Genomic DNA, 27,344 nt, shown 5'->3' on the forward strand with positions numbered 1-27,344 from the left:
TATGAAAAGCTTAGAAAATCTTTAGCCCTTTGAATATTAGAAAGGTAAATAATTCTCCAATCTACAAGTATAATAATGCGCTTTGAGAAATAAACAAACATAAGCAACTCCGCGGGACTTATATTTTTAAAACAGTATTGAATAAGTTTGCCTACATTGTAGACATATTAAATATATTAAAACGGTTAAGTCAAGTTTTTTTAGTCGAAAATAGCTCTATATGTAGTGCTCTATAACGAGGAGCTTCATCGGGAGCATGCTTTGGCGGACCGACGCAGACTGCGGGCTGCTGCTTTCATTTATTATGAGCTCTATTTAATATGTTTGTGTCTCAATAAAGTTTTAGTAATTAAATACATCATAGGTTTTGCAGGGTAGGTACTTTTATACAAATTAGAATAATTAGATGCAATACATGCAAGGGAGTTAAAAATGTATACCCATTTTGCAAGCTCGTGTTCAGGGAGTTGAAAGCCGCTAACTTCATACAATATACATTACGGCCAATACAAACTTGTAACTAGTTGAGTGGTCGGAACCGATGTAGGAAATTGTTGGTCGATGTGAAGTTGTGCAACTTTTAGAGGACGTGCATTCATATATAATAGTATAGTACCTACCTATTTAGGGGCATTTTCACTGAACTGTGTACCATTAACGACCGTTTAGGAATCGTCACAAAACTGACGGTCAATGTCAAACCCCATACATTTCGTCAGGAACGTGGCGGTTAGACGTTATTGAAACACGACTTAAGTGAGTTAATTCGCGCTTTACAAGTAAAAATTAAAATCACCAGTCAACTTTGTATTTGCCTTTCATGAAGATTCGACGGGAATTTTATCAAAGTCAATGTACTTAACTTATTTTTGTTTCAAGAAAGTTTTAGAAGACAGAGATTTTGCGTTAAATGAAGCGCTTTTTAGATATATTTTAAAGATTTAGATTTTAGATTAATTTATTTCTCATTGAAAATGTACATTATATTTTATATGTCAAAATAAAATGCATTCACTAACGTTAATAAAATAGGCAGATCCGAACGCGCCTTCTCGCAAGAGAATTTACTAGCGAAGCAGCTCTTTCAACGTGCCTCGTCCGAGGCATTGAGGTCTCGCATACATTTGCTGGAATTTTCCACGCGAAGTGGCTCGCTCTATATGGACCAACTATAGACCGACCGCTTAAATGAGTCCTCGCCTGCGCGGTACGGGGGCGACGGGGTAGGACGACTAAGGGCTATTAGCTAGTCTATAATGACGATGATGATGGCCACTCTTCCAACAGTCACTAAACGTGTTTCATTTGTTACAGGGCTACTATCATGGGATTCAAACGAGCACCAGGTGGACCTGGAGGCCGAGCTGGCCACCCTCACGGCGCAGGCACCCGAGGGGGAGGAGGCCAGATACGGTGAGTTAGCTTCTTACCTTTTAAGGTTGTTTTTCCACGAGCCGGAGATGAGCGGAGGCATTGTTAGTAATTAGAGATGCCACAAATATTCGGCAACTATTCGGTATTCGGCCTATTCGGCCACTTTGCAGAATATTCGGTATTCGGCCGAATGTTGCCTACTATTCAGCCGAATACCGAATATATGTTGCACCTACCTAAAAAGAGTTTTGGCGCACTATTCGGGGTATCTCTAGTTGTAAGCCAGCGGAGAGATGTCGATTACCTACAACCATTGCTGTTGGTTAATTCCCACGCGTCTCTTCTCACCTCTGTCTCAAGGGCAGCTAAGCGCCCACCGTAGCCTATGGATGCCTACAATTCCAGAGGTGTTGCCCAGGGATGTTATATGCAAGTTGCTGACTATTTAAAAACTTGTACAGTCACTGCAATAATATGTTACACAACGAAGGCCGCAAAAATATCTGACACGATCTTATTTGTAGAGCCATAAGAGCGTGTCACATATTTTTGCGGCCTTCGTTGTGTAACATATTATTATTTTTGCAGGTGACTGTACACTCCTGTGTTGAAAGTAGTTCTCTAGAGAAAACCTAATTGTAAGTGAAAACTGATAGTTGAAAGAAACAATGGCTCAATGGCCATATTAGGACTCTAATATTTAAATTAAATCAATATCATATCTAATAATTAATCATTAAATTCTACCAGACACAATAAATAAGTAATTATTTTACCCGCTAATCCATCGTATTTACACTTTACACTTTCTAATACGAGTATAATCACGTTTCTACCAGCTTAAAGCTTTTGTCACCGAGTTTACCGTGTTTTTACGACGCTGCAGATTTACCTCTGTTTTAGCATGATACTTTGTTTAACAGTATAAAGGTTGCAGTGATACCGTTCTTTATTACCGTGAAACATTGTAAGGTGAAGCCTTAGAACATTTAGTAACTGATGGAGAGTCTTTGGCTGTCATTTTCTGTACAAAACCTGGGGAGGGGCACGTCAAATGTATGGCTATTGGTACATGATTTGTACGTAACGTAAAAATTGCCGTGTCAGATAAACGTCCGTCCATACAAAAGTTTACACAATTGTGCAAAGTTTTCGGCAGAGGGTTAAGGTCTTAAAGGCGACTCCGGTTATTAAATGCTCTAAGGGTGAAGCGGGTGTCTATTTGACAAGCGCTGGCGTTATTTCTGTTATAAATTTGAATTGGATATTAATTAATTGATCAATAAAATTTTGGGATAAACTTTCACAAAATGACCTCAGCCCACATTAAGCACATAGCTAAATATAAAATCAAGTTCATCAGGGAAAATTCTATAGTTTAGTTTAGTTTATTTTATCTCAATATACAATTTTCATACAGGTAAAATATACATACATTTCAGCTTGTACTACTTGTCGTATGATGATCGTTTTTTAGAATAATAATAAGAATTATAACCGAACATCAAAATATAAAATAAAATAAAATTAATACATAACAAATCAAAACAATGCAAATAGAAATAAATTAAAAAATGACAAAATATCTCAATAGTAAAAAAATCAAAACAATGCAAATAGAAATAAATTAAAAAATGTCAAAATATCTCAATAGTAAAAAATTTAAAAATAAAACAATGTCAATAGAAAAATTAAATCAGTTTCAGTACTACAAAATACAAATCATAGAAAATGATGTCAATAAAAAAATTAAAAATAAATACTAAGTCTAAAAAAAATAGCTATATCTTTCATAATTGCTGCTGCGTTTTTCCTAATCTCACTTAATTTAGAACAACCCCTAAAATATTAACGGCTTGTATTCATCAGCTCAACTATTGATATGCCATCGGTAATTTCCAAAATTGCGAAATTCAATTGAACAATTTCGGAAACTTCTCATATTTTTGTACGGGAATCGGTTTCTAAAACGAAAGTATCCTTAATTTCCTAAGAAATTTTCCTGAAATTTCCGAGAACTATTCCAACTTTTTTTAACCTTTCCACAACTTGTACTTATGTAACGCTCAAGCCTTCTATTTAACCTGTGTGGAGTAAAATGTTTGATGCCCCAATTCGCGTCTCTAACTCCTTCCACCAAAAATGTCCAATGATCTGAAAATGATTGCGTCGAGCCGTCCACGTCGTTAGGCCCCCGCTGGACCGGAAAACCGATAAAACGGATCCAATAGGTCATGGATAGGTCGCGGATTTGAGAGTTTGAGAGGCAATATTCAGTATTGCCAAAGAGAATAGATAGTATAGAGGGGTCCTTTTATAGTAAAGTTTGTAGTCACAGTAAATTTACTGCTATCTATCGACACACGATTAAAACTCAAAATGAAAATGTATACAACTATCAAAAAAGTGTATATATATGGATAAATGTTTTATTATTTTTATATCATTTCGACCCATGTTCTTTCACTGATACCTATGTGTTAAAATCGTTAAATATGAAGCGTTGTCGTCAACGCCATCTAACCGAGCATAGGCCAAAGGTGTGTGCGCCATCTATCCGAGAATGACTTTTTCTTGATTTCCGAGGCACGTTTTTTCCTTAGACTTTATTTATCTTATACGGAGTTACATATGTCTTTGGTATTGCAGAATATGTCGTATTTTAGAAAGAAGAAAAATAGGTACATTTATTTAACGCCACAACATATTACATATGAAAAATAAGATATACAGACAAAAAAAATATTTGACGCTAAATTAGGTCCTCCTCTCAATATAAGACCGCGGCAATCTGTGGCGCTGGTTTTCAGTGGGGACCTGCCTTAAAACTATATTTATGTCAAATATGAAAGAAGCAAACATTTTAAGATAAAGATGTTTAACACATTAGTAAGAGCGAAATAACATAATAGCTTTTTATGGGGCCATTTTTACTGTCCTTTCTTTTATCCTACCTAACGTAGGTACGAGTAGGTATAGGTACCATCACCCGTAAAAGTGCATTGCAAATTTATCAATGAATTCATTCATAATTTCTCCATGCAATTTCGCAGCTCAATGTACCTATCATTGCCGCGTACGTATAATTTCATTGCTTTACTTACACTACAATAAGTCTTGAAAGTCTTAGTGCATTTTAGGTGCTCTAGGTGTGATTAGTCACATGTGTCGTATGGTTTGGCTGGGGATCAAACGAGATAACACTAAGCAGACGTAATATGCGATTGATGGATCAATCGATCGTTTAGTCCAGCGATCGGCAACCTTTTAGCAGCCAAGGGCCACTTTGGTAATATTTATGACTTTATCAAACATTGTCATTTGTTAATATTACATACAAAATAGCCAGGGAGGCTCGCGGGCCGCAAGTGAGAGGTTCGCGGGTCGCATGCGGCCCGCGGGCCGCTTGTTGCCGACCGCTGGTTTAGGCCACAAATGAAAAGATTTTTACCTTCTGTTTTTTGAAAAACATTTTCAAATAGGCCTGCTAACCGATAGGCAATACAGTTGTTCCATAGCCAAGGTGTATTTTTAGAAGACCTTAATCCAAAAAATTACATTGTACTCTAACATTTTCAAGAACTCTGATCGCTTGTGGTGAAAAAAAAACATATATGGAGAACAGAGTGGCCAACTTTCTTAAAAATAGTTTATCTAATACTGAATCTAAAATGGTATCACACATGCTATTTACATTTTTACATACAAAGATAATAATATGGCCTAGATGGTGATTAAAGTGAAGTATGGTGCTAACTAGTAAAAAAGACAGAAAAGTTCGATTATCTCGAAAACCACGAAACTTTTACTGGACCTATAAGTGCATTTTCTGGACCAGCTTAAGGTGCCCTGTCGATGGTTAGAAGGTTGTCTATTAATTACTGGGCACCCTGTATATATATATATATATATATCCCTGCATATTTGGGCATTCTCGTACAATATTTCAAAAATATAGCAGTATTTTTCTTATTGAGCACTTTGGTACCATAAAAACATACATAAATTGCGTAAACTATCATTACCAGGCTCTAAAAACACATTACCAACCGAAAACGCAATTTTTTCAACATAAATTCACAAATTACCTAGACCCAGATCTTATATAGTAACATCTCCGCAATTTCTGGCGAACCTAATTTACCTAAATGTAATTTACGGTTATGAATTTAGGTTACGATCTCTCAAGAAGTTAAGAAGGTATAAATTATCAAAGTTTTATTGAAATAAGTTGTATATTATATTTTCCGGAATTTGAGAACTGGCTCAGTCGCTAAGAATTCTAGATGTATCTAGCTAGGTATGCTACAGAAACAGAATAAATAATACGCTAACGCCCTGACAATAGAGGCGTGTTCAGATATTTGTGAGCGCCTTGGCCGCTCCGATATATCTGATAGCGACTGTATACGTTTAAATTATTCGATCCTTTCAAAAACATTAATAACTAATTTGAGTTGGCTACGTTACATTATTTTCATTTATAAGTAGGATAAAGTTCTCAAGTGGATATTTATGTTACGAATTGTACCAGGCTACCAGAAAAAGCGAGAAGTAATCCCGGATTACTTTCACCCCGAGGGAACGCTCGCAAGAAAATTCTCTTCCAAAATACCTATATTCAATAACTCCTATTTACCTGTAATCTGGATTTCCTTTTTAGCCTAAAATCTCACTTTACCTAAGCACATTTACCAAATACTTACTTAATCTGTTCAAACTCTTGCAATAATATAGAGGCCTTTTCACATTACGCATTAAGTAATATCTCGTGTTGGATTTACCACTTCCCGGTTTCTTCAAACGCACGTAATCCTGTTATAGGATTTAGGACGGTACCCGAAATTTAGTTCGGTACGTGGTACAATAATAATATGCTTTTTGATATTTTTGCTTTCCGCGAAATATTTTCAATCAATATTGTTTTGGAACACTTTACCGGTTTGCTTTTATTATCTCAGGCTTCTTTATATTTGTAAAACATTTTTAGATTAGGAATTTTTAATTACCTATTTGGTGTCAAACACGTAAGAAGATGTTTAACACTAATTAGGATGACTTCCAAGATATAAAGAATTCTTATGCTTAATGTGTAAAAATCGTGAAAGTTTAAATCAGTACTATTACATACTCACGAAACTCACGAAAACAGTACCTAGGTAGTCAACTAATACGGGTTGAAGTTACTCGAATCTGTGTTAGTACATTTTCTAATTCACTCTCTTACATAATTTAGTAAAATAGAAGCCTAATTCTAACTGTAATTAACTCCAATATCACATAACAGTCCGCCGGTCCCTCCGTTTCCATTCTCTCACAATGGATTCAGTTCTCGTTCGGAACTGGTCCGAAATCCAACGAGTTAAGAGCCACTTTCGTTTGCAGTGGATTGAATGGTAATGCCAAATGGAAGTCCCTTGTTCATACAGTCTTGTTAGTTTGACTTTGAGCAATGAAATCGGTGTATAATGTAGATATCATCTGAGTGTGCTGGAGAGGATTCTATTTCTTGATCGTATGAGATTATCCCATAGTATGTAAAATTAAGTTGGGTAAGAGAAACACTTGTAAGAAAAATAATCAGTTAGAGTTACTTAAAGATAGTGAAAACTAAATTAAATGATAACATAGAAATGAAATTAATGCATAATATAAAATAAGCTTGAAAATACTTTAGTAGATGAACTATCCTCATAAGGTTTCCCTTACCGTGGGGTAAGATTGACCTTAATTTACTGTACATAAAAAGTTTACAAGATTATTCAAAACCTCAGTGAAATGCATGTTTGCCATGCACCTTTTATATGTCAGTACTTATTTTGATAGTTAATTACATGTTAATTACTTAGCTTTATTTTGACAACAACAATTCTTTTCATAAATGTGATGTGTTACCAAGTTGCTTAAAGAAGCGTGTATAAAAAAAACCGGACAAGTACGAGTCGGACTCGCCCACCGAGGGTTCCGTACTTTTTAGTATTTGTTGTTATAGCGGCAACAGAAATACATCATCTGTGAAAATTTCAACTTTCTAGCTATCACGGTTCGTGAGATACAGCCTGGTGACAGACGGACGGACGGACGGACAGCGGAGTCTTAGTAATAGGGTCCCGTTTTACCCTTTGGGTACGGAACCCTAAAAACGTGCTTAAAAACTTACACATTTAAAACTTATAATCCATAGAATGACTTAATCGGTGGGTACAATACAAGTAGCTTATTTACTTAGCTTTTATGTTATTTATTTTTTCCTTCCATAACCTAAAAAACCGGGCAAGTGCGAGTCGGACTCGCGTACTAAGGGTTCCGTACCATAATGAAAAAAAAAACGGAAAAAAAATGCAAAAAAAAACGGTCACCCATCCAAGTACTGACCACGCCCGACGTTGCTTAACTTTGGTCAAAAATCACGTTTGTTGTATGGGAGCCCCATTTAAATCTTTATTTTATTCTGTTTTTAGTATTTGTTGTTATAGCGGCAACAGAAATACATCATCTGCGAAAATTTCAACTGTCTAGCTATCACGGTTCGTGAGATACAGCCTGGTGACAGACAGACGGACGGACGGACAGCGAAGTCTTAGTAATAGGGTCCGTTTTACCTTTTGGGTACGGAACCCTAAAAACGAGGGAAACGAACTAGTCTTGTATTTCCCATCCAAAATGAAACTCGCACAATAACCTTTTTGCCAACATAACCCCAAAAACACGATACGCTGTCATCGCCAGATATCTTTCTGCGAAATATTACGGCAAAAAATGGTTGGCAGCGTTCGGAACAAAAGAGGTTTTGTTACGAAATCTGGCTTCGCCCGCTGGCAACACTGGCTTAATGCCATTGTGTGGCCAATATACGCGCCAACGTTTCGCTTATGAATACGAAGGTTATGTTGGTATTTTGCTGTTTAATTCCTATTTACGAGTTAAGGAGTAGCCTCCTAAGTCCCTGCGTACAATTTTTTGAACAAATTCCAAAATGTATTTTCAACTTTAATTGTATAACAATGGGTTCCAATTTCAAAAACAAAACAATTGATTCCGGGTCTCAGGAGGGTAGAGTTTTTAATCGGTATTAGGATAAAGTAATTTTGTTAAAAAAAGTTAAATAGAATAATAAAATAAAATGATTGATTTCACCGTATCCCACTGACTGCGCCAAATAAACAAAAAATAAGTAATTAATAAATAAAATGCCTAGAGATTTTTCCTTCTTTATTAAAGTTATTTTAATTTATTTTTCAAACAGAACGAAAAAAAAGGTGGAAAGGTGAAGAGAAAGGTGGTGGTATAAATGTAACATTAACTTACTTACTTTTATTTAAAGATAATATAATATTAGTAACTATTAGTTCGAGTGAAAGAAACGAGCGAACCAATAGGTTTTTTACTCTGCAATTATTAATGTTTTTTTTCTAATTTTAAATGAAAACTATTATTACTATAATCATATTAATCATGAACATTTTTAAAAGATTTATCCTTATTCTATCGTTTACAAAAACTGGGACTAACATAGGCATGGAGAATAAATATTTTTCCATTCAATATATTTTTAAAAGGGTCTAACGAAACACGAAATGCAAGGCCGTCGCATGTTGCTGACATGCAAATTCAGGACAAAGTCACTTTGCAGCCGTATTTTTCGCGCTAAACATTTTTATTTAGAAACTACTAGCCCGTGCCAAAAAGGTTATTTTTTTTAACAGATTTTTATCAACCCCCTGAGATTCGCGTAGGTACAATTTTTTTGGACATTGTAGAATATGTATATTTTATTTTCAGAACTTTATTGATATTATTTCAAATTCAAAAACTAAACAATCGCTTTTGGGCCTCAGGAGCTTATAAAATAAACAGAGCATAAATTATAAAAAAGAAAAAAAGCATTGGTGAAAACTGCGCAAAATACTTACCTACATTATAAACACAACTTACTGCCCGATTCGAACTTTAAGATACGCCAGATATTACACTAGATACGATATGGATTAGATGCGTCAGTGTCAAATGTGATGTTTCTTCAAACATAAGCGTTACGTTTGACACTGACATAATCCACATCGTATCTAGCCGTAATATTTGACATATCCTAAGCTACGAATCGGGCCGTTTGTCACACAAAAAACAAAACTGGTTAAATAATACTTGAGCCTACTTTCTTTCTGGGTTTATGTAATATCGGCTCAATATTTAAGTACGAAATATTTGTGACTTGTAAAACATCGTATTCCTTTTGACAATGTTCTAAAATTTCGCGAAAAGAGAGACTTTAAAATCTTATATTAATATGATAATTATGTCCTCATTATGTAGTAAAGACACTGATTTCTTTTTACTTACTTACAAGTGCCGAAAGGCCTATAATTTATGGGTTTTTCTTTAAGCAGGAAACCGAAATAGACCTTAGAATCCATTAATCTTGATGTCGATACCCACTTCAATTACTTAGATAATTTATATGATACTGAGAGCCTTTCTAGACCTGCGTCAAGGCAAACAAAAGGAATAAAGAATAAAAGGTAGACTAGGATCTTAGTGGTTTTTACTTAAGTATTGTATTTAAGAAATTTATTTTCATTGAAGTGAAAACTTCTTTAGCGGCGCTGTGCACTTTTTGTGATGGGGAAAAAATGTTAAACTCACGACAGCGTAAGACGTAACACGCTTCGTAAGACGGACACGTGACCTGATCGAAAAACTGTTACAATGTCATTGAGCTTCCACTTCTGCCAGCACACCCGGAGTGCAACCCGTTGTTTTTTTTTAAAGTATTTTCTTCTTTTCAAGCCTCAGTTTCTAGCTCAGTTATTTTTATGAAATGAGGGTTTATAATCTGATTAATAAACAACAGAAAGGTAATCGTAATCCCAGAAATTTATTTTTATTATTCAGTGTTTTCTTCTTTTCAAGCCTCAGTTTCTAGCTCCGTTATTTTTATAAAATGAGGGTTTATAATCTGCTTATTACACAACAATAAGTTAATCGTAATCCCGCGTGATAATAAAACATACTTCCACGTGTTCTTAATTATTTCTTACTTCCTAAACAAGTTGCTGTACCAAGAATACAATAGTCCATCGTTAAAGCCGGTTAAAAAGTAAATAATAAATATATACCTCGAAATGACAACGTGACTTTCCAATTGTATGGGTCATCCATTAATTACATTAATTAATCAAAATATTTTAAAACCATTAGTAATTTCACAACCCAAAACTGATTAGGAAAGAAAATTAAACGAATAAAAACTATTATCGTTCCAAAAACTTGTTATTTAACTGTACAGCGAATAAAATAATTCAAATAAATTTTCGGTTACTGATGAAGTTAAAGTGACGTCACAAAGTTTGTGACTCCCCCCTCCCCCTTGTCACAACGTGTCACATTTTCTTGACCCCTCCCCCCGAAACGTGTGATGTAATTAATGGATGACCCCTATTTGTCAATCCTTATTACATAATCCTTATATTTATATTATTTCTGTTTTCGTGTTTATGTTTATGAGTTGACTAACGGTTGTCAACTAGGCTACATCCAATTACGAGTATATATCGAATGGATTCATTTCAAATGCGACTATTTATGTTCGATGCGTTCCAACCTTTTGAATACTCAAAGTCTCCTCCTTCCTGAACGACTCCTCCTCGCTCCCTCCCTCCTGAATCCTGAACGGCTAAACAGATTTTATTGAAATTTAACACAAACAAAACAATAAAGGGGTTTGGCCAAGTTTAATAACACCTACGCGGAGTCACAGACTACTTAATTTTAGTCTCGAATAAATTTTATTTTACCAGAACGACTGAGTTGCAATCTTCGGCAAAAGGACAACCGAACAATGACGATAGAAATGTTACGATGGCGTCGCATTGCGGACTCAATCCATACCGTATCACCTTGAAAGTTTTACCAAGCGTTTGGACTCATTTTAATAAGTGCTCGGAAATTAATGGTGTAGACCAATGGAGTTTAGAAGGTGAACTGCCAATGTTTTACGGTACCCGTTTTCATAAATAAATTAACTAATACATCTTTTGGTAAAAAATATGCCTACGTTTGTTCTATTATTTAATTAATAAAATTATTATATTTAAAACGGTGAAAGTTGGTATTATGCGTGATTATATAGCATAATATTATAAATTATAGCGTGGTAAAACGTATTTAATGTGGTCGCTTTTTATGTGTATCTATTATATAATAGATATATAACCGTGTATAAATCCGCAGCACGGCATTAGAGAGTCGCTTGGTAACTTCACGTCCAACTTCCGAATTTCGCTCACGCTCGATCGAGCGGCCAAACTTCCGCGGCGTTAGGCGTCTGTCATACCGTCAACGATTAGCGAGAAGCGAGTAGATACTAGAGATGAAAGAGTACGGATGATAACACATTCTGTCATGTCTTACCTATATAAATATCTATAATACATAGCCGCCTAGAAGCCTATGAAAAAGGATTCCATTATGGTTTGAATCTTTTACAAATTGTTTTTTTTTTGGCAGGCTGATTTTAATAATAATTGAACTAATATCTAACACAATGTACAGCAAAGACATGTCAAACCTTAACCTTGCCGAGATAATAACTTTTGTAAAGTACCTATTTCAATAATATATTTTCACAATATAACTCTGTACTGCTAAATGTACTAACTTTTTGTGCTACAAAAACAACTCAACCCAACATTCGGGCTAATAATATTCACCACAGGGGCGAATACAGCCAAATGTAAATAATACACAGTGAAATATGACATTGAAGGGCTCTAGAGACCTTGGCAGTGTAGGACAGAATATATTTCATGTTCAAGGAAAACTTACCGAAACAAGTTTTTTACTATATTTCCTGGAATAAGGACAGTTTGCGGGCCCGGAATGTTCTATTGTCGTAGGCATCTTTTTATTGCCTTGCCTACTCGGTATTAGAAGCCAGGCTTTGTTGGAATATTAATGCGCTAGATATGAATGGATGAATAAATGAATAAAGGTTATTTTTAGACATAAAATCCATATTTTTGTTAGTTTTAGTAGACATCGGACATTTTTTAAATGTTGTACATTACACTTGTTTCATTATTACTCTTAATACGGTAGTAATCCCTATAGATAGCTCAAACGTAAAAAATGTACTAATGATGAATACAGAGTCTAACCTTACCATGTACATACAGTTAAGCGCATGTATACAGTTAAGCGCACCTAATTGTACATCCACACCGCAGCTAACTTTTGTGGAGCAACACTGTACAGTCATGCAGCAGCAGAAGTTGCTAAGCGGGCCAGGTGTTCAAAATGATTTTGACGCGACTTTATTGTTAATAGAATAAGAGCGTGTCCAGGTAATTTTGAACACCTGGCTCGCTCAGCAACTTCTGCTGCCGACTATACAACAAGGTAACATTTGTTAACTTACCTAGTTACTTACTGTCACACACAGTGTTGCTCTACAAATGCGGTATGGATGCAGTTTGCGGTCTACCTACAGAATAAAGATCAATTCACAAATGTTTATCTTTTGTTAACAGGCGAGCGACTAATCCAATTCGCGTCCGAGAACCTCGTGACGGAGATCCTCATCCACCCGCAGATGAACACGCTGATGCAGTGCATGCGCAACCTGCTCAGCAGCTTCACCAGACACAGGCATTTAGTCCACGCCGGCTACACCGCCGCGGGGAACGGCTCCTGGATCATGCAGGTACATGGTCAGATGGACCGGGAGACTAGCTGACATAGTGCTGTCTCTGTCACTCGTACCTATATGCGCTGCTAATAGCAGTGCATGAGGGACCTGCTGAGCAGCTTCACCAGACACAGGCATTTAGTCCACGCCGGCTACACCGCCGCGGGCAACGGCTCCTGGATCATGCAGGTACTACATGATCAGATGGACCAGGAGACAAACTGATGCATGAGGTTCAGCGAAGTGCATATTAAATATTGCAAGCTAGTATTTAATTCACTCCGGCCTGTGGCTGTCTTGAACCTATATACCTCGTTTGCAAAATTTTACTTATCCCCTTTGTTGTGCAATGTACTATTTAAAGGACCTTCTAAGATCTAATAAAAGGATTATTAACGCAATTTTCTTGGAGTTAATTAAAATCCTGACCTAGTTTTATAATAAGATTTACGTTTTCTAAGAAACGTACTTGTAGTTTTCTCAGAAAACTTTTCAGTTTCATAAACTTTATTAAATATTATCTTTTTCCTGTCATTTGGTTACATTAAATAAGGTAGAAATTAAATACACCAATACAACTTTTTTCTAGAAAACAAAGTAATAGGTACTGGTAGCTGGTGGCTTAGTAATGGTCATGAGGGTTCTATTTGACATCGTAAATCATATTGATATAAGTATTTCATTAATTATATTACCTAAATATTATATTTACCTTATTTTCTATCACTTAAAAGAAAGGGTTTTAATAGTTACCTTTGAAACTTTTTAAAAATAACTTGAATTCATCTAAAAGTATCCATTGGCTTCGTGATTATACTTAGGGACTTCGATTTACATTATTATTTATTTTACCTTCCAATACGCATTAATGAGTATTTGTTTGCCATCAACTTAAACAACTTCAAAGTTCCTTGAAAAGTTAATCTTATTAAAAGTTTAAATAAGGTTCTTTATCCTTCGATACATTTACCGAAAGTGAAATTTAATTACAGAATTCTAGGGCGAAACTAATCAAATATTCACGAGTTGATTCGAGGAATGCCTTCGTGATGTTGACGTTTTGACAGCTCCACTGTGCTTGTATAACATTGGCAATTAGCTTGGTTTTACTTAGATGAGTTCTTAATTACATACCTATTAGCAAATATTAGTAACTTGATGAACTTTAATTTAATGTTAAATTCTAACTCCTAAGCGCCACTTGCACCTTCCCACTAACCATGGGTTAACCGTTAACATAGTGTCAAATTGTACGGGTAACCATGGTAACTCCAGGTTTAACCGGTTAACCACGGGTTAGTGAATGGTGCAAGTGATCCTTAGCCGGTCTGAAGGCTTAGCACGAGTGCACCGATAGTATCTAGCACGCGAGACAGACTTCCCGTCTTTTTCTATTTTCTATTCTATAGGCTACGGTGACTGCTTACTATCAGGTGGCCCATATGCTTGTTTGCCATTTTGCCATTGCCATGGATGGATTTTTGTCCAATTTTCCTAACTGTGCCCTGCAAAGGTTAAATAACAAATTTATATTTTTATCTAAAAGGCTGCAAACTTTTTAAAATTGTTTAGCGCATTGTTATTTAAAAAATGTTACACGTTTTATGAATAAAAAGTTCATTTGAAAAGGCATTTAAATTATAATTAACATGCACTGAATACAAAAATCCATCGAAACAAAACATTAATATCAGAAGTTAAATGAGCTATAGGCCGCCATCTTGAATATCCGTGTTGCGCCAATGCCGTCGGCAGGAAATTGCTTCTGCTAAAACAACAGAGCTGGAACTAGGTAGTTCAATTGACGATTCTAGGGAGATGGAAATTGAAAAACTTTAACGAATAATGTAGACTAAGGTTATTAACGAATAATCTTTAGAGTCAGACCAAGATAAGTCTGCAACAATTTTGATAGCACACGCAGTGCAAGTGTTATTTTTAACGTCAAACGTCTATGAAATTATGACGTTTAATATAATGATTATAGTTGGTCAAACCAATTTGTCAGTCAGTAAGGACCAGGAAAACTATACTCATCCTTTTCTTTTGGGTGCTAGTACTAGTGTAATACAAGTATGATTCTCTCTGTCTATGATTGAAATGAGACGTCCTTTGACAAACATTAGATAATGCCGGTGTAGTTTGAATCCCACCCACCCACCAACTGGGAAAGGGAGGCTGAAGATCGCGACCACTGGAGGAAAACCCTGGGTGAAGGGGTAGTTGCACACGATGAAGCGTGGTTTAGCCTTAAACTAATAACGCATAGACAGATAGTCCCCTTACGGCTAACCTGCCAAAAGTGAAGCCAAAACACGATCGATGTGTGCGTGGAACGCTCGTGTTTTACGCTCAGCAACACACACACATATACAAAAACGTGTTGCCAGTATATAGATATTTCCCTCAAAATGGGGGATTTAACAACATCCTTAACACTTGGTTATTAATAATTTGTGTGTAGATTTAATAGCAAAAGCTTTTTATGTTTATTTAAGGAATTTTGCATTTCTGTCCTTTGTGAAATAAGGTTTAAATAAAAAAATTGATACATTTTTACAATTTTTTATTTAAAATGTGCGTACAATTACTACATAATTTAAAATGAAATAATGAAATATTTAAAAATATATAATTATACAAGGAACTTCAATTAAGCGTATTCATTTTAGAATGTAAACGTCATGTCCCATTTTGAGGAAAAAATATTCACTACACTGGCAACATTTATAAGAAATGGCGGCTGACGAAACATTGGATTTTTATAGTTACGATTACGTAAAAATATCACATTAAACTCTATACTTCCGCGTGAAATGTAACGTAAGTCGGTTTGATTTTATGATATGATGCGTTGTGACACCCATTCAATGCACAAACAACCATTTTTCCTGTGTTTTTGATTTTTAAACGAGAGGTGTACACAAACCGACGTGACCTTGAGTACTGCCAGGGCCGATCGAATACGGTGACACGAGTGCGACGTGACGTCGCACTTGAAATGGCTTCACTAGGGATGTACGAACACTCGATCTATGCCTTATAAATCTATGGGTTTAGCCTTCTTCACACTAGGCGAGAACTGAGACACCAGCGCGCCGCTCTCCCACCTTCGTCACCGGGCACGGCATTCTCCTGCCAGCTATGCGGTCGCGGCTGCCGCTCTCGCATTGGACTTAATAGTAATTTGCGGAAGTGCCGCACTCTTAATATGGGCGCTGTTTAAACCATCATCTTATTGATGTTACAGGCCAATGATGATGATGAGTTTGAATCCAACCGCGGGGTCCGCCCCGACACTCGATAATATGTATTTGGTCCCATTGACGTAATAAATATACTCCTTTATTTTACTTATTTTCCTCTCCTTGACCCATGTATAATATAAAGAACTAATGTGTGGCTCACGTGTAGTACGCTTCGGGAACTGACGTATTCCGTGACGTCACTAGTCCTGATAACGTCGTTGTAAATATAGTAAATATATCACGTGTCTTATTGATGAATGATGATGCTTTTTTATTAATGGTTTAACGTGACAGTATTTTATCATTAATTATTTTTTAGTTATTAGGGTTTCGTACCCAAAGGGTAAAAACGGGACCCTATTACTAAGACTGCTCTGTCCGTCTGTTTAATAAATAATAAATAAATAAATATTACAGGACATTTTTACACAAATTGACTAAGCCCCACGGTAAGCTCAAGAAAGCTTGTGTTGTGGGTACTCAGACAACGATATGTTTGTCTGTCACCAGGCTGTATCTCATAAACCGTAAACAGTTGAAATTTTCACAGATGATGTATTTCTGTTGCCGCTATAACAACTAAAAACAAAATAAAATAAATATTTAAGTAGGGCTCCCATACAACAAACGTGATTTTTCCCCGTTTTTTGAGTAATGGTACGGAACCCTTCGTGCGCGAGTCCGACTCGCACTTGACCGGTTTTTATCATTAGGCAATCTAATACTGGGCGATTACGTGGTAAATGATCCCTGGTGGCAAATAGCGAAGAAGATAACTCTGGATTTTTTTTCCCAAGAAACCAACCACGAAATTGTGAAACAAACATTCTTTTTCATATTAAACTACAATGGCTAAGATTAACCAAAATGAAAATGGACAGAGAATTTTTCATGCACACTAGAACGGTCCGGGTCCGGGCCGAGGCGTCCGACACTTAATTTTTCTAAAGACAGCATCACGTGATCACCGATCACCCGTCATAGTAAAACAAAGTGTCGGAAGCCTCGGCTCGGACCCGGACCGTTAGGTACCTATAGCGTGGGTCATCCTTAATCCTCTTTTCATAGTCCCTAGATGCAGTTATTATTCACTTTTACAAATTTATATCTTTAAATCTCACGCCTGTATTGAATATTTAAGCAAACGTTCCTGCCTCTTCAACATCTGCTGCAATGAGTTCAATAAAAATCTGACTAAAAGTATACCTAGTTTGCAAAATACCCTATAAAAGCAGCTGAAAGAATTTCGCTTTGATGTTTTGCATAAAACGTGCTCAGCTTCTCACAGAAAAGCTACCTACGTTAAAACCTAAATCATTTCACAAAAGCGCAAAACGGAACGCTTGATATTCAGCTCCTAAAACCATGCAATTCCCGTGTCAAAAAAGAACGGTTCTTTCCACGCAACAAAGCGTGAATTTCTGCGAATTTCCCCTTATTTCGTTTTTGGCGTTTTTCATTTGTCTGGAAATTAGTGGAACAGGTCAGCTGGCAACTGTGATCGGGCAGCAATTAAGGCGGTGTTCACATTGGACGCGGATCCGTATGGCGGTCCGGTTTTTCTTTTAATAGGAGGCAAACGAGCAGGCGAATCGGCTGATGGTAAACAATACCGTCGCACACCAGAGGGGTTTGCTACTTCGTTACCGCCTTTTAAGATGGGAGTAGGTACGCTCTATTCTTGAAGCTCTATTTTTTCGTGGTCATTGACTTGTGAAAGAGCCCTTGAGGCCTACTTGCAGAATAAATTTTTGAATTAGAATTTGTAATTTTAGAATTTTTGGTATTTTGGTCGTACAGTTCATTTTACAGTAAAACTGTGCGAGGTAGGAAGTTCCTGGAGAAACGCACAGTTGAGGACTGTTAACCATCTATGTGAGAGGGATATCACTATATACGATTATACGTGCATACTGTCTCGCTCACATACTGGAACGATTTGCACACAGCATAGTGTGATAGGTTCGTTAGGAGAGGTTCGGCCGGTTGGTTATTTGGTCAGGTGTCGTGTCACTATTGACGTGACATACGGGCGGCGCGAATTCTACAATGAAATTGTTTTGATGTTGCGGTCTATGAAGTTTATCAGTTATCCATAGGATGAAAGTGATATGTTTTACCATAAATATTTACCGTATTTGTCTCTTAAATGCTGTAGATGCAATACATACCGAAGGTTGTAGATCATTTTCAGTAAAAAATATTGCTAATAACATTAAAACAATAAATTTATAGGTACGTACACTATCGAACATTAGGTACTTGCCGTACCGCTTTTCAATGAAAGAAAATATCGCGGAGATACTGTATTCACCCCAATAAGACCATTAAGGCCAAGTTTCCCTTATACCTTACGTCAGACTAGAAACTAGTGCCTGTGCCAATTCTTAAGATAAGGTTGCCGAGTGGTCCCCATGCTCTCTACTGTGACTAATATAGGCAATATAGGTATTACGAAACGATATATCAAACATTATCTCCTACCCTTAGTTTGAGCATAACTTTATTCCAGAATAATATCTGATGAAATAAATTCACGAAACTTTGCCTCAGTTTCAAATTTAGAGCTCGTTTGCAATGGAGATTCCGCAATATCAATATAAAATTAAATAGATTAAATCTCTTCGCAAACATGATTTATTTAAGTGCTCCGTGGAGCCATTTATCTTCTTTCGTATTAAGTACTTTCCTACGTTTACTTTTAATACATATATTGCGTGGAGAATGTTATGTTAAATATATTAAATAATACAATAATGTTAAGTATGTAGTTATACACGGTGTGGCTTGTAACACGAGCAAAGAATTTAAACGTAGATTGTACTCCTCAAACGGTGACACTTTTGTTCAACAACTTTTAAAAATTATGAAGTATTTAGACTCCCTATTTTTCATACAAAATAAATATTATCTTCAATGGACGCCATCGCCACGCCATATTATTGTGATTGACGTTGCTTGTCACGCCTTAAACATAACAAAATTCGCAATACATTGCGTCTTAGAGTAAACTTTAAAGTGTAATAAAAATCAAACCACAAGTTATTTTTAAAAGTCGCTGAACAAATGTTGGTCAGTATGAGGAGTACAGCCTACAGTTTAATTTTTTGCTCATGTTACAGGCCACACCCGGTATATATTCAAGCGAACATGTTTACTTACAACAAAAACTTTACAAACTAATAGGTAGCTATGTCAAATACCCCGATTTAAACTTATAAAGAACGTTAGGATAATAGTTTAAACGGAACTATTAAATAAATACTACCTACCTATTATCAATAATACCTAAACAAGACCTAAGGAAAAGTTTACATACTTAGAATTTTTACCTACTCGTAATTTTAATCTCTTGCGTCCTTGTTTCCAATATAAAAGTCAAGATTTTATTTTCTTTTAAAATACTTGATCCATCGCCATTGGTCTTAAAACCCAGTCATAACAATAAAGGTTAAAACGCATGAACAGACTTCTTCATAATTAGCAATTTCAATCAATAACCAACCTTATATTGTTCCAGGACGGCACATTCTCCCTCGCAGACTTCACAGACGCCTACCAAGAGAATGAGGTCCAACGCGTCATCAGGGCCTACGAGAACTCGATCTCCATCGACATACATTGCTCTACCAGCGGTGGCGGGGAGTGGAGCAAACTCCCAGACATGCCATTTGTGAAACATTGCAAGATTAGGGTCAACCCTACGGATATACTCGACTCTGGCTCGCAAGCCATTAAGGACTTTCTCGGTGAGTATTTAGAATATATTTTTGAACAATTACATAAGAAAGCCTGCATGGGTTTTGACAACTTCAATTCCATCAATATACATTGCTCTACTAGTCGAGAAGAGGAGTGGAGCAAACTCCCAGATATGTCATTCGTAAAACATTGCAAAATTAGGGTGAACCCTACGGATATTCTCGATTCTGGCTCGCAAGCCATTAAGGACTTTATTGGTGAGTGTTTAGATAATATTTTTGAATAATTATGTAACGAAACCGACAACCGAAACACCACGCTGCGCTCTAAGACTCGAATAATGGACGTAGCTCGGCAAGCGGCCAAGTTAAAATGGGACTGGGCTGGTCATGTCTGCCGAATGCCGGACGACTTTTGGGCCAAGTTACCCACAGAGTGGGAGCCCCACGAGTCTAACCGGGGAGCCGGCAGGCCTCGTCGGCGATGGCGGGATAACTTGGACTCCTTCTTGAGAGGCTGGCCAGATATTGCACTAAATAGAGCCGAGTGGAGGAAGAGGGGGGATGCCTTTGCCCAGCAGTGGGACACAGTGGGCTCTGAATAATAAATAATAATAATTATTATGTAACAAAACTATTATGGACTTTTGAGAACTCAAACTTCATCGAGATACACTGATCTACCAGCGGTGGCGACGAGTGGAGCAAACTCCCAGTCATGCCATTTGTGAAACATTGCAAAATTAGGATCCTTCATTTAATGTAAGGATGAATGTACGTAATAAAAGATATATATAGCCTCCCGTTATCTATCTTATTTTGAACATAAACTATAAACTAAAATTTAGTTCATCCATGTCTCTAGCGCGCTAATAAGAGAACACAAAATTCTCATTCCATAATTTATCAAAACGATCATTATTATTACTGAGACTATTTTTACCATCGCTGAAATTCCGCCGTCGTTTAAAATCGTCGCTGTATGATCAATTATTCATGCTCGGATATAGGCCGAATATTTCAATTAAAGGTGGAAATTGATTGCAGGCGATCATTCGAATGGACGGTACACTGATTCTGATTAAATGATTTGTTAAGGCTTTGATCTTGTTTCGATACAACCTTGGTAATCGCTCACGCCAAGGAGGCCAATTCAAATGTACATTTTGACATGAAATTGATGCATGAAGAATGTCATTTACGGCCTGATTCGAACTTTAAGATACGTCAATTAACAGATCTAGAAACGATATGGATTAGATGTGTTGTCAGTGTCAAATGTGACGTGTCTTCAAACAAAAACGTCACTTTTGACACTGACACATCTAATCCATATCGTTTCTGGATCTACTAATTGACGTATCTTAAAGTTCGAATCGGGCAGTTAGAAAGAAAGAAAGAAAGAAAATACATTTATTTAACGCCACAACATATTACATCTAGAAAACAAAGACATACAAACATAAAAAACATTGGACGCTAAAATAGGACCCCACTCAGCATAATGCCGCGGCAATCCGTGGCGCTGGTTTTCAGTGGGGACCTGACTTAAAACTATGAGTCGACAACACATACGCCAGCGACACACAAAAAACAGACATAAAAAAGAGAGAGACACTAAAATTTATACATACTGAACAACAGCGAAAGAAAGGGAAAAAAAAACATACTAATAACATATAAAAAAACCACACTGAATTATAAAATATATATAGTTATCATTCGCACCCATTTTGCTCGTACTTAACCGTACAAGTATAAATTGAAGTGAAGGAAACCCACATGCGAACGATAACGAAATAACATCATAAACATATCATTTCGATGTCAAATTGATTAAATGAACTTGAAATAAAAATGGAAATATGTACAAAAACAATTTTATATCAACGAAACTTTTGACCTCATACACATGAAACTCCCATAGGAATGGATTGTCATTTTTATGAACATCGGTATTCACCGCTAAGCGGTTGCTATATCAATATCATAATACGCCAAGGAGCTGCATTCGACCTTTAGAAATGTCAACTTGATTTTATACTGATTTGACTTTACCTCAAGAAAAAAAAAAATACCTGATTAGTCCTTTAGTTAAAAGGACTAAAATTATAGGAAATTAGCTGTAGTTTAACGCCTAAATTATAAGTCAACCTGTGTAACCTCAAGCGATTACGGCAAGTATTGTCTGTCCCCTGACAAACATGGATGGCCACTATAAATAGGGATTTAAACAAAGCAAAAATACCAGCCCAGACGACCCGGGGCAGACAGTCCTGGCGAAGAATTACTAGGAGAGCCTACCCCAAATGATGGGATTAAGGCTAGGAAGAAGAAGAAGAAGAAGATTGTCAAATCAATATCAAATCACGCTCGATTTCCAAAGCCCGAATACTGCTCGCCCTAGTTTCGTGAATGATTGACAGTCAAATCCAATAGCGATCCCATCAGATTTTTTATCGGATTGTGATACGGTTACGATTTTCGCGAAGCGTGTGGAATTGATGGAAATTGGTTACACGTTACAAATGCTTTGGTAGAATATATAGACGTTTACTTTATAGGGAAAATGAGACACTGAAATACATTTTCAGTTTTGCGTTACTTCTGCGCTCCACTCACTATCAGTATGATGTCATTATTTTGTCATTACTTCAAAAATAGTTTAGTAACTTAATTATCTTCCGTCATTTTTTCTGTCATTTCTGATTCCATTATTCTAAATTCACTGTCAGTAGTAATGTCATGTCTAGTATCATTACATTGACATAACTCCAATACTGAAGGAAGATATTTAAAAAAACTTCCTTACTTGCCGTCATTCCTTCATTCCTACACTATCACTAAAAATGTCATTCCTTCAAAGTAATGTCATTATTCATGATAGTTGCCGGCCCATATTCTGGACCGAAACGACCTTCAAACTTTGAATAAAAGAGCTTACTCCCATTTTAAGTACCGGCAATGCACTTGCAACCTCTCTGGTGTTGCAGGTGTCCATGGGCAACGGTAATTGCTTAACATCAGGCAATTTGTCCGCTCGTTTGCTTCCTATATCATAAAATCCCCGCTTTCTTGGATCTACAGATGTATTATTATATCACAATAGGGTATTTGATATTTTTAGGGTTCCGTACCCAAAGGGTAAAACGGGACCCTATTACTAAGACTTCGCTGTCCGTCCGTCCGTCCGTCCGTCCGTCCGTCCGTCCGTCCGTCTGTCACCAGGCTGTATCTCACGAACCGTGATAGCTAGACAGTTGAAATTTTCACAGATGATGTATTTCTGTTGCCGCTATAACAACAAATACTAAAAACAGAATAAAATAAAGATTTAAATGGGGCTCCCATACAACAAACGTGATTTTTGACCAAAGTTAAGCAACGTCGGGAGTGGTCAGTATTTGGATGGGTGACCGTTTTTTTTTTGCTTTTTTTTTGTTTTTTTTTTTTTTTGCATTATGGTACGGAACCCTTCGTGCGCGAGTCCGACTCGCACTTGCCCGGTTTTTTAAAGAATGGTATCAATCGATCAGGCCCCAATTTCACCACGGTGACAGGTGCGACAGTTGTAAAATCACTGTTGCTGACGTCACAGGCATCCATGGGCTACGGTTACCACTTACCATCGAGCGGGCCATATTCCTGTTTGCCACCATCATTGTATTATTTAAAAAAACTTTATTATATCGGAAAAAAACAGATATTTCTTTTGCGAAGTTTCTGACAATTGTCAAGATTTAGAAGAATTGTAGGTAATTCTTGACAGGTAATGAGTTATATGTCGGAATTTCGTGACAATTGTAGTGTTTCTTGTGACAATTGTCATAAACTTAGCAAGAGAAATATCTGTTTTTTTCCGATATAATAAAGTTTCTTTTAATAAAACAATGATGGTGGCAAACAGGAAAACGGCCCGCACGATGGTAAGCGGTAACCGTAGCCCATGGATGCCTGTGACGTCAGCAACAGTGATGTTTTACAATTGTCGCACCTGTCACCGTGGTGAAATTGGAGCCAGGTTTGTTTTGAGGATCAAATGTCTGTATGGGACCCATTGTCTTAAAGCAATATAAAACTCACAAATGATGGTCAAAGTCTGGCACCCGCACTTTACTGACGAAACGCTTCTAACAAAATGGCAATACATCGTGACGTCACCATGTAACGTTAGAGGCCGTTTCGGTATCATCTTGGGTCGTCCCATTCGTTTTTCGTCAAGTTCTTAAATTAGTCCTATTCTGCTTCCGTCACCCATTCTACATTCGTCACAATCGTCGGTGGCTTTCACTGTAGAATGCGTGACGAAAGCAGAATAGGACTAATTTAAGAACTAGACGAAAAACGAATGGGACGACCCAAGACGATACCGCCGTTTCGATGTATGGAACACAAGGAAATTGCGATTTTGTCGGTGAAATATTGCGTTTATGTATATTATTGGTATACAATATTTTTTTAAATAAAAAGTAAGGAATCGAATGGTATCATTATTTTATTCCTATTTAGAAGTTGAAAAATTTGTTTTTTAACTTTTAGGTTTTGTTTTTTTTTCAATCCCATGTATTATTTAAGTTTCCAATTTATTGTGATAAATTGCTAATTTTCTATCTATTTAACTAGATTTAGCTATACATTCAACATGTGTCAACAACTCTATTATTTTGTAGACGGTTTGATGCAGATGTGTTAGTAGGTTGAACACTAACGACCCCTCTTGTGCACTGTATAGGGTAACATTACGTTTAAGATAAGATAGGACTTTGACAAATCTCGATCGTAATAACTGTATTCAATTTACTTGTTCTGTTGTTGTTTTGGTCTGGTGTTTACTTGTTACATTATATTTCTATGACACTTTAGTTACCATTCGTGCGTGCATTTCTCATTTCATCTATTATGTTTTACATCAGATAAAATCATGTCACAAATTATTCTAAGCATGATATTAAACCTTAAACATTAAGCTTTGTATGTGCTCATAATATACAGTGTTGTGAGTAGCATCTAAAAGTTATACTCATAATTTCCCCGCGAACGAAACTCCACAACATGTACCAAACAAACACCTACACGCCCGCAAAACTTCGCCTCAAATTACTCGCAACTCGCGGCCTCAAATTATTCCAACTTTGCAGGCACCCTACTCTCACAATTCGCTCATCAACATGTCTCGCACAATTTGCAGCCTTGTTACCCTACTGCTACGAGGCTACGCGCTACGAACGTTGCTACGGCCATCTACGGCGTAGCACTGAGCGTAAATGTAGTTTGCAATGTCGTGTTCTACGAAAAGAGACTTTATATTGTTGTATTAGGGTTTATTTGAGAGAATTTATACGTTGTTATTAGTTTCAATGGCTTCCATTGAATGTCAGAGTGAAATGCAGTTTGCATATGTCATTTCAATTAGAATTAGTTTCTACATGCTTTATATGCTTAGTTAAATTAGGTTAGAAACGTGTTAAACGTTACATTACATCGAAATGTTACAAGTCAGTCGCCACCTTAACTTTACTGTCCTTTTGCCTGTAACACCCGCATGTTAATCGCCAAAAAAGCGTTTTACAGTACATATGATCCTGCTTTCCCGCACTAGTGCGGGAAAGAGCACTTTCCGTGTGTATTATGTAACAAGTTTGAAGGGCCATATGTACTGTAAAATGTTGTACAATACACGTGCGAATAGGTAATTCGCAACTCGTGTCCATTTACAACACTCCCTTTGGTCGTGTTTTAATCTATCGCCACTCGTTTCGGATTTCCTTTTTTCCGCACTTGTAGCGTAAATAACATATTTTTATTACTAGCACCTACTCGTATATGAGGTACCTAGTCAACGAACAACAGAGAGTCATTCATCACAGAACTCAGAGTTAATAAGTAATTCAGCCCACAACTAGTTCCAAGATGGCGGCGCATAATGCACGAGCCTCACTGTAGTTTGTTAACTAGTTTAGGAGTTACGATACGGGGTATAATGGAGTTAAACATTCACACTGTCTGTTCATAACTGTGAGACAGTGTCATTATCTTAGTAACATAATCTTCTATTCCTCTTACTGCCCGATTTGAACTTTAAGATACGTCAATTAATAGATCTAGAAACGATATGGATTAGATGTGTCAGTGTCAAAAGTGGCGTTTTTGTTTGAAGAAACGTAATATTTGACGCTGACATATCTAATCCATATCGTTTCTAGATCTATTAACTGATGTATCTTAAAGTTCGAATCGGGCCGGTAGTTTCCTCATTGCACAGGAATTCTGGCAATATATAGCGGTCAGTTTTTGTGCTTACGGCTTGTGCTATCCAAAGCACAAGCCCCATAGGGGCGTTCTCAAATTATATGACTACATATAGTATGATCTTGACGGAGTTTAGACGCAAAACATCACGCTTTACATCAGATATAATCTGTGTGAAGCCGGGACGGGCCGCTAATCTTCAATAAAATCACACGGCAGGCAAAAGATTTTGATTGTTCGGCTGCCCTAAGCAGAAAACAAGTAACTCGAAAATTTTCAAAAACGGTGTTTTTGGATTTTCGGAATCTACAATTTCAGGCGCATCTTTCACCAAAAAAATAATTGTAAAATAATGTGTAGTTTTCAAAATATTCGTGTTTTTAAAATCCGAGTATCTTTTTTTGCCCCTGAATTCTAAGCTAAATTCAAGTATATGTCCCATTTCTACGCTAAAGACAAGTAACTAAACAGAGATACTTGTAATTCATATAGATGACCGAGATACTTGAGTTTAGCGTAGATGTTCGTAAGTGCGATTTAGTTTATTACAATGGTAAAACAAGTATCTCCCAACACAATCTGCGATTTAGGTTAGAAATTAGTTACATACTTATACAAAAGGTACCTTGTTTAAAAACATACATAGAAAACAAATTTTCTTAGCAATATTCCTGTCAAAGGTGAAAAGTCTGTGAAATTTAAGTTTAAAGAAAAAGTGTTGTTAAAACAATTAAAATTATCTGTATTGTCTACACTGTAGACTCTACAGTAATGAAAACAGAACACTAGAATACGCCAAAGAAAGAGAAAATCATAATTATGCCGTATCCGTGCCAAAGGTTTTGGAAAAAATTAGAAACAAACAACAACTGACTGTATTCAATTGACCAAAAGGGAAATATTTAATCCAGGCTAATGCCAAAATTTGAATTTTTATAAAGACACTTATTATGTGGTAAAGTGAATCATCTGAGGTCAATCTCGAGAAGTCTATTAGTAGAGTTCGACCAAGAAAAGTCTGCAGAGATGTTGAAAGCACACCAGTGCCAGTGTTATATATATGTCATAATTTCATAGAAGTTTGAC

At 36.5% G+C, this 27,344-nt stretch overlaps 1 protein-coding gene across 1 annotated transcript in view; it reads left to right on the forward strand.

Moving 5' to 3' along the window:
• The window catches only part of LOC134799026 (microtubule-associated protein futsch-like), a 233,614-nt gene that overhangs the window by 148,038 nt on the left and 58,232 nt on the right, over positions 1-27,344 (forward strand). The window contains exons 2-4 of the mRNA XM_063771447.1: positions 1,315-1,413; positions 12,903-13,075; positions 19,829-20,057. Of these exons, the coding sequence (XP_063627517.1) occupies positions 1,315-1,413; positions 12,903-13,075; positions 19,829-20,057 (501 nt within the window). The remainder of the gene's footprint in view (positions 1-1,314; positions 1,414-12,902; positions 13,076-19,828; positions 20,058-27,344) is intronic.

Source organism: Cydia splendana, chromosome 17, assembly GCF_910591565.1.
Source record: "Cydia splendana chromosome 17, ilCydSple1.2, whole genome shotgun sequence".
NCBI lineage: Eukaryota > Metazoa > Arthropoda > Insecta > Lepidoptera > Tortricidae > Cydia > Cydia splendana.